This window comes from Chiloscyllium plagiosum, unplaced genomic scaffold (assembly GCF_037043375.1).
Source record: "Chiloscyllium plagiosum isolate Xiang-an unplaced genomic scaffold, Cpla_swu_hap1 HiC_scaffold_16, whole genome shotgun sequence".
In the NCBI taxonomy this organism is placed as follows: Eukaryota; Metazoa; Chordata; class Chondrichthyes; order Orectolobiformes; family Hemiscylliidae; genus Chiloscyllium; species Chiloscyllium plagiosum.
In genome coordinates this window covers 92,497,112-92,509,586 of record NW_028270154.1, presented here as the reverse complement: position 1 = coordinate 92,509,586, position 12,475 = coordinate 92,497,112, and the positions used below count along the sequence as shown (strand labels likewise).

The 12,475-nt window shown below is 47.7% G+C and overlaps 1 protein-coding gene across 2 annotated transcripts in view; it reads right to left on the bottom strand.

Annotated features, from left to right (window-relative positions):
- Window positions 1-4,557: 4,557 nt before the first annotated feature.
- The window catches only part of fam193b (family with sequence similarity 193 member B), a 111,086-nt gene continuing 103,168 nt past the window's right edge, over window positions 4,558-12,475 (bottom strand). For both annotated transcript variants that reach the window (XM_087995543.1, XM_087995544.1), the window contains exon 11: window positions 4,558-5,155. In XM_087995543.1, the coding sequence (XP_087851669.1) occupies window positions 5,062-5,155 (94 nt within the window). In that variant the 3' untranslated portion in view covers window positions 4,558-5,061. The remainder of the gene's footprint in view (window positions 5,156-12,475) is intronic.

Sequence of the window (12,475 nt, the reverse complement as noted above, 5' to 3'; positions counted from 1 at the left end):
TATTTAAGAGCCCATGGAATTGGGTATGGTAAATTAACATGGGTAGGGGACTGACAAATTGATAGATGACAGAGTTGGAAATAAAGGGTCATTTTCAGATGTCAACCTGTAACTCATGGAGTGCCACAGGAATCAGTGCTGCAGCCACAATTATTTACAATAGACATAATAACTTGGAAGAGGGAAGTCAATATTGCAGATGACATAAGTGGAAGAGAAATCATGAGGACGATACAGTTTATATAGGCATATAGACAGGTTAAGCGGCCAAAAACCTGGCCAATCAAATAATATGTGGGAAAATTAAAGATTATACATTTTGGTAGCAATAGAGGAGTGAGTTATTTGTTAAATGGAGGAAAGCAGCAGAAACTGCAGTAGTGTGATCTGGGATCCTTGTGCATGAATCACAAACAACAAACATACAAGATCACCAGGTAATAGGGAACGCAGAAAGAAATTTGGCCTTTATTTCAAAGAGAATTAAACATAAAAATTGGGAATATTGCCAGGTTTACACAAGGCACTAGTTAGACTTCCCCTAAAATACTGAACAGTTTTGGCCCCCTTATCCAAGCAAAAACATATCAGCACTGAAGGCAGTCCAGAAAAGGCTTAATACATTGACCCTGGGTTTGGTGGGACTCTCTGATAAGGCTGGGTGGACTGGCCTTGTAAACCAGTTTAGAAGAATGAGAGAATAAGTTGTTGAAACACAATACTCTTGGGGGGCTTAATAGGGTTGATATCAAGATGATCCCTCTTGTGGAGAATCTAGAACCAAACGGCAAAATCTCAAACTAAGGCATCCTCCATTTAAGATAGATAAGAAGGAATTGCTTCTCTCTCATGATAGTGAATCTGTGGAATTCCTCATCTTAAAGAAATATCAGGGCTGGATCATTAAGAAAATTCAAGGCATGGACAGATATTTAAATCAGCAAAGGAACCTAGGTTAATGCGCACATTAGTACAACAGAAACTCTGTGTTTTTCCTCAAAGAAAATGACTGCATTTGATATAAATTGGTTGTTGTCAACTACATCTCACCACTACCTGCTGGATTTAACCTCTCAAGAATTTGTAATTCCTCTTATCAAGGGTCACTTTCTAAGAAAGTACTATTATCAGAAATCTCAGACCAAACTCAAGTAAAGCAAGTGAACTAAATTAACTTCAAACAAAAGTCTCCAAAATCAAACCAACATACCTTTTCCCTAACATCCCATTTTCTGTTCTGACAGACAGTAAATATTAAACTACTGTCATGTTAGGACTTACTCTTTCACAGACAAATGCTTAATGTCAATACATCAAATCTCTGAAATGTTGCTTAATATTGTATTTGCAGCTAATTGGTAAATGCCACTTCTTGTGAAAACCTACAGGATTGTATTTTAATTTCTTTCTAGACATAAATGAGTGTAAATCTCTAAATAATAAACACACATATCTTCATCAAGTCATTGTATTTATCTTCCAAAAAGAAAGGCAATTCACAGTACATAATTTAAAAAAAGGATGCCAAAGAGACTTGGCGGGAATAGTACAAACCTACATTCTTCAGAATTAACAGTCAATTTATACTATGATGTTGCAGTTCAAGCTGGCTACTGCCAGGAAATAATATAAAACTAACAATTTTTGGTTTTAAGTAGATAAAAAATTGTCCTTGTTACAATATAAAAAAGTACATATGATAGAACAAAACAAAACTAACAATTACAATTTAAACAGACAAAAAATGACGACATTAAATCATTCAACTTGAAAACTACAAGGAATTACTTGGAACATGTGGCCTTGATATCATGCCCTGTACTTGAAATTACTTCAACAGGTGGGTATCACTTTCCCAAAACATCAAGGTGTACTGCAAGTATGAAGAAGGTCTCACAAGCAAGAAGAGTCTTCATATTTTCAGAATAATTTTCATTATTAGCGGAAAGGAAGCTCACATTTCAGGTGAAATGTTAATTTCTGAAGTGATCAGTAGAGTGTGAAAATGACATGCCAACCTATATCTTGCATTATCTACAATGCATACATGAGCTTAGAGTGATGGTGATGGCCACCTGATTCAGGCTAAATTGAATTTTCATAGTAGCATCTACTATATTAAAAAATGCATTATAAATATCATAAGCAAACTTTCTCATAAGACATAATAAGGCAGCAACATAAACAGGATACCCACCAAGAAGCAGGATTTTAGAAATAAAACAAGTATAATATGTCACCTTGTGGGAATAGGGTACAACTGACATGCATACCCTGGGGTTCAAGTAGTATGACCTGTTGACAGCACTGAAAAGTTAAGGATGAAATCACAAGTCATATGTTACAATGTAAATCCAACTAGTCACTAATACACAACAAAGATTCTCATTCAGTTTCCATCACACTGGTGCGGATTTTATTTAATCTTCACATGAAATGAACTTTACAACGATTATAGCTGATTTACTTTTCCAAGAGAGTTATGAAATAGATAAAAACACTTGAATATAAAGTTTGTCAGTCTGTAATGTGCAGGTGTGTATTAAACACTAACTGCACCTGACACCACTATACACAAATTATTTACAATGTGGGTTGAGACATTTATAAAGTTTATTGTAAATGATCAATTTCCAAGTTTGAAATTGACCAGGGTATGAAAGTGGGTCAGCCACTACAGGTTTTTATTTATATATATAAATAAGTCACCACTACACACTCCAATATGGTGGTGTAGTAGGAAGCCACTAACTTACAGCATAACACTGCAAAATATGGTCTATTCCATGACTCAGAGCAGATACCAAGCAGCTGGTTGTCACCATTGGTTTCAGCTTTAATACTTACTTGCCATGAAGATACCACATGGCCCACATCTTTTCCTTTCTTTCTTGCAATTATAGCCTTGTACTTAGAATCACAGAATCCCTACAGAAGCAGGTCATTCCGCCTGAATTCACACCAACCTCCCGAAGAGCATTCTACCCAGACCAACCACCTCCTCCTTCCCTACCCCCCCCACCCCACCCCCCTACCCCAACCCTGTACCCTGCATTTCCCAAGGGCAATCCTCCTAGCCTGCACATCTCTGGTCACTGTGGGCAATTTAGCATGGCCAACCCATCTAAACCTGCACACCTTTGACTGTGGGAGGGAACTGGAGCAACCCAGAGTAAACCCACACAAACACGTGGAGAAATGTGAAAACTCCACACAGAGAGAAATCAATCCAGATCCCTGGCACCGTGAGGCAGCAGTGCTAACCACTGTGTAGCCCTAGGATTCTTGGATAGGATGTGGCAGCAATTCAAGAAATTGGATTAGTTTTTAAAAATAAGAATTAAATTTCAAATTAATTTTAGCATAGAAACATTCAAAATTAGATTAAGTGTGCTCAATTGTTGACAGACATACTCAGCATTTGGATTGACTGATCACTGTGTAATTAATCTGCTGAGAGAGAACAGCACTGCAGTTCAACTGAGTGGATGGTTCCATTAGGTACGATACGTTATATTACTCCCACGCTGTAATCCAAAATGGTAACTGCAAATACTACTTCGAATGACTTCACATTTCACTTGCATACTTTCTCATACTTTGCAACCCCATTGGTACATTGGACTTTCAGGCCAAAACCAAACAGTTATTTATGATTATTGCTGGTATTCAATGCAACAGATAATAATTATCAGAACTTTATGCTCCAAATAGACTGACGGCCCATATTGGTCTGGTGCCAAATTTTTTTTCAAACCATTATAATAGGGGAACTAGCACTTCTGAATTTGGTATTGCAATTAGGAAGAAAGAGGGCTTTTAAATGGAGATAAAAGCTGAAGTAAGGCTTCTAATTTAACTATACAACACCAACTAATAATGAGCACTTTGCACAATTAACTACAATGCTATTAGCCTCACAACACATTTCCTTATAGCACACTATGTGGGTTCTCAATTAACTGCTGTCATCGATACAGCTGGGTAATATATTGAAAGACAAAAAAAAGGGAAAGGTATTTTCCATCAAAGTTATCTTGAGTTGTTTGTTTTAATGGGGACTACAGCAAATTTTATTGTTCCACAACCAAGATTCAACTCAGAAGTTTTACAGACTTGTTTATATACTTATTCAGGAAAACAGGCTGTACACGCTAACCTAGATGTCAGTTTTGAAAGTAATAAGAGAAACTTAGTTTACCACCAATTTGAAATATTTTTAGTTCTACAAATGTTATACAAATATCTCAGACTTGTGGGAAGATAATCTGTGATATCAAAAAAGCACATTACTTATTCTCTCAGTTTATTACAGAAAAGCTAAAGGCATGAATTGTTATTTTTGCTGCATCGTTTACCATGGTAGGTGACAACTATGTTTATAGACACTTTTATTTCGCTTCGCACAGAATATTTCCAAGATAGCATTTACTGTATACTTTTCTTGTCACAGGATGAGAGGTAAAGCTTCACTCATGGCAGTGCAAAATTTGAGTAGTGAAATATTTTATTTGATCTTTATACTTGCTTGTTTTGCTTATAATTAAGAGTACAAGATCCTTTAAAAGTCAGTTTAATAACAGTCCACATGTACAAGAGATAAGTTTAATCCGTTTGATAAGTGCCACAAAATTTGTTTGCCTTGTCTCAGCTTTGACAGAAATAATACCCAACCCTATATTTCATCTGACTCTCATTTGCCCCCCACCCAACCAAGAGAAAAAACATTTAAGAAAAATCAATTGTCCATCTATAAAATTGTGTTATTGTTTCTACTGAAATTCAGAATTGCTCCACTGTTGTCAACACTATTGGCAAACAATTTCTCACAATGACCATAAAGCACAACAAACCAACCCAAGAAATAATTGTGCCACCCAGTTAGAAATGTGCACTTCTTCTGGTTAAGGCACTGGTTGTTGATGATATCACAGCATGTTGTTTACAGATCACAGCAAATTGCTTTGAATTGGGGAGGACAGGCCAATACTCATTAAAGTAAGGAATGTGTTAACTGCAGGATAATTCCAGTTTTCTTCAGGCAAAGGTGTGGTGCAATCTTCAATGAGATGTACTTGGACCCTTTTTCAGACTGAAGTTAGACCAGTTTACAGAGACCTTTGGCCTCGTCTGCTTGGCAGAATCAAGACAAAACCTACAGAGAGAAAACAGTGTGTCAGAAAATCATATGGAGGAAGATAATGCTAGAACCACAACAGTCACAGTTGCTTTGTTATAGCAATGCACTGTTCATAAATGAGTTTCTGAAATAGCTCAGCTATATTTTATATATTCAATCTTCTCAAATTAGAAACATCAGCCATAACGCAGAAATGAGTAGCAATACAATAATATGACATCAAGTGCTTTTAGACAGGAGGGTGTCAGTGAGCAGATTGTTGCTGAGCAGGTGTTGCTTGATAGCACTGTTGACATCTTCCATTCACTTTACTGACGCTTAAGAGTAGACTGATGGGGCAGTAAATGATTGGATAGGTCCTGCTTTTTGCCCAAACATTAAACCTTGATCAATTTTATTTATCCAATGATACAATTCAATTCTCGAATCCTTATGCTGAATCAACATCACCATCATTACTACAATGAAAGTACTAGCAACTCCAGGAGTGCACCTCATGGAATTCTTGGAAGCTGTGACACGTCTGCTGCTCCAAATTTAATTTTGCAATGCTAAAAGGAAAAAAATGGTAATTATGTGAATTTGGGATGAGTGCCCACCTACAGTGAACATTTCTTACCGCAATGTTTCAGGGCTGGTGTTGAAGCAGATGTCAATTCATTATTGTTCACTAAAGATGCTGGTACAAGATGACTTTAACTTCCAAATATCAGTTGAGATTCTTCCTTTCTCCCCAAATTTGACAATATGATTCTGAATATTTCTAAATTTTTATATGGCTTTTTAACATTATTCAGATACAAGCTGACAGGTTCTTTGCTGCAACGTCTATTCTGTTCACATGTATATTACTTGAAAATCCTGCCTACATGCGTATGGCATTATCAAAGTGATTACTTAAGTAGTTTTCAAAATTTTCTGGGCATATCAAGAGCTCCTTTTATTGGGTTGGTTTCTATTCATTGCACTGTAGGTTCTGTTCTTTACCTCCACTTTACAGAATGCTGTCGAGCTATGCTGGGATCTGCATGAAGAGGGCATCTGAATGCTTTATCAGTGCAATTCTTACCAAGAGTGCTGCGGTATGCAAGAGGCACTTTAACTGCGGTCAGCAACAAGCACCAACACTTGGTCACTGAACACAAAAAACAGACCACAACGTCATAGAATCCCTACACTGTGGGAGCAGACCATTCAACTCAGAGTCCATACTGATCCTCATGCCTGTAAGCCTTGATTTGCCATGGTCAACCCACCTAGCCTGCACATCTTTTGGACTGTGGAAGGCGTAATAGTGCACCTGGTGGAAACCCATGCAGACATGTGGAGAATGTTCAAACTCCACAGAGATAGTCACCTGAGGGTGGGATCCAACTCAGGACCTGGCACTGTGAGACAGCAGTGCTACCCAGTGAGCCACCATGCCACCCATATGGTAATAAGAAGCCCTACTGATACATCGACAACTATTTCAAAATTCCTTTGTAAAAAACATGAGCAACATCCAGGAATCTGAAAGGAAAATGCAGTCAATGGCAGGAGTGCAGGGGTAAGCAAACGGCCTCAATAGCAAGTAGGAAGACAATGAAACACACATGAAAAGGGGACAGCATGTGGGTCATGGAAGGAACGAGTGAGAACGAGAGCGAGAATACTTGTGAAGGATAGAGGCAATATATCAAGAATAATAGCGCATTCCGCTAGAAGTGATCAGGAAAGCAGCAGGTAGGCTTGAGGACCCAAGAGGAATAGTGGAGGGAAAATAAACGAAGTAAACATGTATCACATGAGATATCACAAGAGTGAACATGAAGTGAATAAGTTTTAAAAAAAACAAAGGAGCAGGGACTGCAACAGCAAGGAAAGTGAGCACAAGTGACAAATTTAGTGTGATTGAGCATTGGAATAAGAGAGGACATACGGGACAGAAAATGCTTCAGGAGGGACAAAACAAGAAGGGCAGAAACAAAAGCTGAAGGCAGCTTGGTACTAGAACTGCATATAATAAAAATGCAGTATGGAATAATAGTCGCCAATTGCAAAGCAAAAAAAAATGCCACTGAAAGCATTTCAGATCAGTTCTCGGACAAGAAAATACTCAGCTCTCCACCTTTGGATTGTCTGCAGACATCATTCCTGGAATACATTAACTATTCACACGATCCAGAATACACACATTTTAATTTCATAATCAATCATTTTCACCACAATAATAAAACAGTACACATTTATAATCAAATTATCTGAGAGACCAACTAAACAGGTACTCTATAGGGGCATTTGTCCCTCTGCTGAAGCTCCCAGTTTTACAGCAGTTTATCCCCCAATCCAATTCACCTAAGAACTCTTACCTTCTGACTAATCAAACAACTGCAAAAGACATTCAAATACAATCTGAGCTGCCTACAAGATATGTTCTCCTTCTGAGATGATCTTACAACTGTATCCCGTTCCCCTCCTAACAGCTGTTCCTTCAGTCAGGAAGCAGATTCCATGCTATATGCCAGGAGTTCACAAACTATTGAAGAGGAGGAAATCCTTAATACACCCCAGAGAAACCAAGGAATTATGGACAAATTTAACATGCAGCTACTTCCCACCTAGATCTCAAACTGGAAATCAATTATTGAATCGTGAGCTGCTTTAGGGAATAGCAGTTATATAGATCTGGGCATAGCACTCATATCTATTCCCTCCGGTTTCTCTTTGCTGTGCACACAATGACTTTGAGAGAGTGAGAGCGAGGAGGAGAGGGAGGAGGAGGAGGAGAGGGAGGAGGAGGAGGAGGAGAGGGAGGAGGAGGAGGAGGAGAGGGAGGAGGAGAGGGAGGAGGAGAGGAGGAGGAGAAGAGGGAGGAGGAGAGGGGAGGAGGAGAGGGAGGAGGAGAGGGAGGAGGAGAGGGAGGAGGAGAGGAGGAGGAGAGGGAGGAGGAGGGGAGGAGGAGAGGGAGGAGGAGAGGGAGGAGGAGAGGGAGGAGGAGAGGGAGGAGGAGAGGGAGGAGGAGAGGGAGGAGGAGGAGGAGGAGAGGGAGGAGGAGGAGGAGGAGAGTGGAGGAGGAGGAGGAGGAGAGGGAGGAGGAGGAGGAGGAGAGGGAGGAGGAGGGAGGAGAGGGAGGAGGAGGAGGAGGAGAGGAGGAGGAGGAGGAGGAGAGGGAGGAGGAGAGGAGGAGAGGGAGGAGGAGGAGAGGAGGAGGAGGAGAGGGAGGAGGAGGAGAGGGAGGAGGAGGAGAGGGAGGAGGAGGAGAGGGAGGAGGAGGAGAGGGAGGAGGAGGAGAGGGAGGAGGAGGAGAGGGAGGAGGAGGAGAGGGAGGAGGAGGAGAGGGAGGAGGAGGAGAGGGAGGAGGAGGAGAGGGAGGAGGAGGAGAGGGAGAGGAGGAGGAGGAGGAGGAGGAGGAGGAGGAGGAGGAGGAGGAGGAGGGAGAGAGGAGGAGAGGGAGGAGGAGGAGAGGGAGGAGGAGGAGAGGAGGAGGAGGAGAGGGAGGAGGAGGAGAGGGAGGAGGAGGAGAGGGAGGAGGAGGAGAGGGAGGAGGAGGAGAGGAGGAGGAGGAGAGGGAGGAGGAGGAGAGGGAGGAGGAGGAGAGGGAGGAGGAGGAGAGGGAGGAGGAGGAGAGGGAGGAGGAGGAGAGGGAGGAGGAGGAGAGGGAGGAGGAGGAGAGGGAGGAGGAGAGAGGAGGAGGAGAGAGGAGGAGGGAGGAGAGGAGGAGGAGGAGAGGGAGGAGGAGAGAGGAGGAGGAGAGAGGAGGAGGAGAGAGGAGGAGGAGAGAGGAGGAGGAGAGAAGGGAGGAGGAGAGAGAGGAGGAGGAGAGGAGGAGAGAGAGAGGAGGAGAGAGAGGAGGAGAGAGAGAGGAGGAGAGAGGAGGAGGAGAGAGAAGGAGAGAGAGGAGGAGAGAGAGGAGGAAAGAGGAGGAGGATGAGAGGAGGAGGAGAGAGGAGGAGGAGAGAGGAGGAGGAGAGAGGAGGAGGGGAGAGAGGAGGAGAGGGAGGAGGAGGAGTGGGAGGAGGAGGAGAGAGGGAGGAGGAGGAGAGGGAGGAGGAGGAGGAAGAGGAGGAGGAAGAGGAGGAGGAAGAGGAGGAGGAGGAGAGAGGAGGAGGAGAGAGGAGGAGGAGAGAGGAGGAGGAGAGAGGAGGAGGAGAGAGGAGTGAGGAGAGAGGAGGAGGAGAGAGGAGGAGGAGAGAGGAGGAGGAAGAGGAGGAGGAGAGAGAGGAGGAGGAGAGAGGAGGAGGAGAGAGGAGGAGAGAGAGGAGGAGAGAGAGGAGGAGAGAGAGGAGGAGGAGAGAGGAGGAGGAGAGAGGAGGAGGAGGAGAGGGAGGAGGAGGAGGAGAGGGAGGAGGAGGAGGAGAGGGAGGAGGAGGAGGAAGAGGAGGAGGAAGAGGAGGAGGAAGAGGAGGAGGAGGAGAGGAGAGGAGAGAGAGGAGGAGGTGAGAGAGGAGGAGGAGAGAGGAGGAGAGAGGAGGAGGAGAGAGGAGGAGGAGAGAGGAGGAGGAGAGAGGAGGAGGAGAGAGGAGGAGGAGAGAGGAGGAGGAGAGAGGAGGAGAGAGAGGAGGAGAGAGAGGAGGAAGAGAGGAGGAGAGAGAGGAGGAGGAGAGAGGAGGAGGAGAGGAGGAGGAGGAGAGAGGAGGAGGAGAGAGAAGGTGGAGAGAGAAGGTGGAGAGAGGAGGAGAGAGAGGAGGAGAGAGAGAGGAGAGAGAGGAGGAGAGAGAGGAGGAGAGAGAGGAGGAGAGAGAGGAGGAGAGAGAGGAGGAGAGAGAGGAGGAGAGAGAGGAGGAGGAGAGAGGAGGAGGAGAGAGGAGGAGGAGAGAGAGGAGGAGAGGGAGGAGGAGGAGAGGGAGGAGGAGGAGAGGGAGGAGGAGGAGAGGGAGGAGGAGAGGGAGGAGGAGGAGAGGGAGGAGGAGGAGAGGGAGGAGGAGGAGAGGGAGGAGGAGGAGAGGGAGGAGGAGGAGTGGAGGAGGAGGAGAGGGAGGAGGAGGAGAGGGAGGAGGAGGAGAGGGAGGAGGAGGAGAGGGAGGAGGAGGAGAGGGAGGAGGAGGAGAGGGAGGAGGAGGAGAGGGAGGAGGAGGAGAGGGAGGAGGAGGAGGAAGAGGAGGAGGAAGAGGAGGAGGAAGAGGAGGAGGAAGAGGAGGAAGAGGAGGAGGAGGAGAGGGAGGAGGAGGAGGAGAGGAGGAGGAGGAGGAGGAGGAGGAGGAGAGGAGGAGGAGGAGGAGGAGGAGAGGGAGGAGGAGGAGGAGAGGGAGGAGGAGGAGGAGGAGGGAGGAGGAGGAGGAGGAGGGAGGAGGAGGAGGAGAGGGAGGAGGAGGAGGAGAGGGAGGAGGAGGAGGAGAGGGAGGAGGAGGAGGAGAGGGAGGAGGAGGAGGAGAGGAGAGGTGGAGGAGAGGGAGGAGGAGGGAGGAGGAGGGATGGAGGAGGGAGAGGGAGGAGGAGGAGGAGAGGGAGGAGGAGGAGAGGGAGGAGGAGGAGGAGGAGAGGGAGGAGGAGGAGAGGGAGGAGGAGGAGAGGGAGGTGGAGTGAGAGGGGGAGGAGGAGGAGAGGAGGAGGAGAGGGAGGAGGAGGAGAGGGAGGAGGAGGAGAGGGAGGAGAGGAGAGGGAGGAGGAGGAGAGGGAGGAGGAGGAGAGGGAGGAGGAGGAGAGGGAGGAGGAGGAGAGGGAGGAGGAGGAGAGGGAGGAGGAGGAGAGGGAGGAGAGGAGAGGGAGGAGGAGGAGAGGGAGGAGGAGGAGAGGGAGGAGGAGGAGGAGGAGGAGGAGGAGGAGGAGGAGGAGGAGGAGAGGAGGAGGAGGAGGAGGAGAGGGAGGAGAGGGAGGAGGAGGAGAGGGAGGAGGAGGAGAGGGAGGTGGAGGAGAGGGAGGAGGAGGAGGAGGAGAGGAGGAGGAGGAGGGGAGAGGGAGGAGGAGGAGGAGGAGAGGGAGGAGGAGGAGGAGAGGGAGGAGGAGGAGAGGGAGGAGGAGGAGGGGGAGGAGGAGGAGGGGGAGGAGGAGGAGAGGAGAGGAGGAGGAGGAGAGGGAGGAGGAGGAGGAGGAGAGGGAGGAGGAGGAGGAGGGGGAGGAGGAGGAGGAGAGGGAGGAGGAGGAGGAGGAGGAGGAGGAGGAGGGAGGAGGAGGAGGAGGAGGAGGAGGGAGGAGGAGGGAGGAGGAGGAGGATGAGGAGGAGGAGGAGGAGGAGGAGGGAGGAGGAGGAGGAGGAGGAGGAGGAGGAGGAGGAGGAGGAGGAGGAGGGAGGAGGAGGAGGAGAGGGAGGAGGAGGAGAGGGAGGAGGAGGAGAGGGAGGAGCGAGGAGGGAGGAGGAGGAGAGGGAGGAGGAGGAGGAGGAGGAGGAGAAGAGGAGGAGAAGAGGAGGAAGAGGAGGAGGAGGAGAGGGAGGAGGAGGAGGAGAGGGAGGAGGAGGAGGAGGAAGGAGGAGGAGGAGGAGGGAGGAGAGGGAGGTGGAGGAGGAGAGGGAGGAGGAGGAGGAGGAGGAAGGAGGAGGAGGAGGAGGAGAGGGAGGAGGAGGAGGAGAGGGAGGAGGAGGAGGAGAGGGAGGAGGAGGAGGAGAGGGAGGAGGAGGAGGAGGAAGAGGAGGAGGAAGAGGAGGAGGAAGAGGAGGAAGAGGAGGAGGAGAGGGAGAGGAGGAGGAGAGGGAGAGGAGGAGGAGGAGGAGGAGGAGGAGGAGGAGGAGGAAGGAGAGGAGGAGGAGGAGGAGGAGAGGAGAGGAGGAGGAGGAGGAGAGGAGGAGGAGGAGGGAGGAGGAGGAGGAGAGGGAGGAGGAGGAGGAGGAGGAGGAGGAGGAGGAGGAGGAGGAGGAGGAGGAGGAGGAGGAGGAGAGGAGGAGGAGGAGGAGAGGGAGGAGGAGGAGGAGAGAGAGGAGAGGAGGAGGAGAGGGAGGAGGAGGAGGAGAGGAGGTGGAGGAGGAGGAGAGAGAGAGAGGAGAGGAGAGAGGGAGGAGGAGGAGGAGAGGGAGGAGGAGGAGGAGAGGGAGGAGAGGAGGAGAAGGGGAGGAGGAGGAGGAGAGGGAGGAGGAGGGGAGGAGGAGAGGGGAGGAGGAGGAGAGGGAGGAGGAGGAGGAGGAAGGAGGAGGAGGAGGAGGAGGAGGAGGAGGTGAGGGAGGAGGAGGAGGAGGAGAGGAGGTGGAGGAGGAGAGGAGGAGGAGGGGAGAGAGGGGGGGAGGAGAGGAAGGAGGAGGTGGAGAGGAGGAGGTGGGGAGGAGGTGGAGGAGGAGGAGGAGAGGAGGGAGGAGGAGGAGGAGGAGGAGGAGGAGGGAGGAGGAGGAGAGAGAGGAGGAGGAGAGGTGGAGGTGGTGGAGGAGTGTGAGGTGGAGGAGAGGTGGAGGAGTGAGGAGGAGGAGGAGAGGAGGAGGGAGGAGGAAGG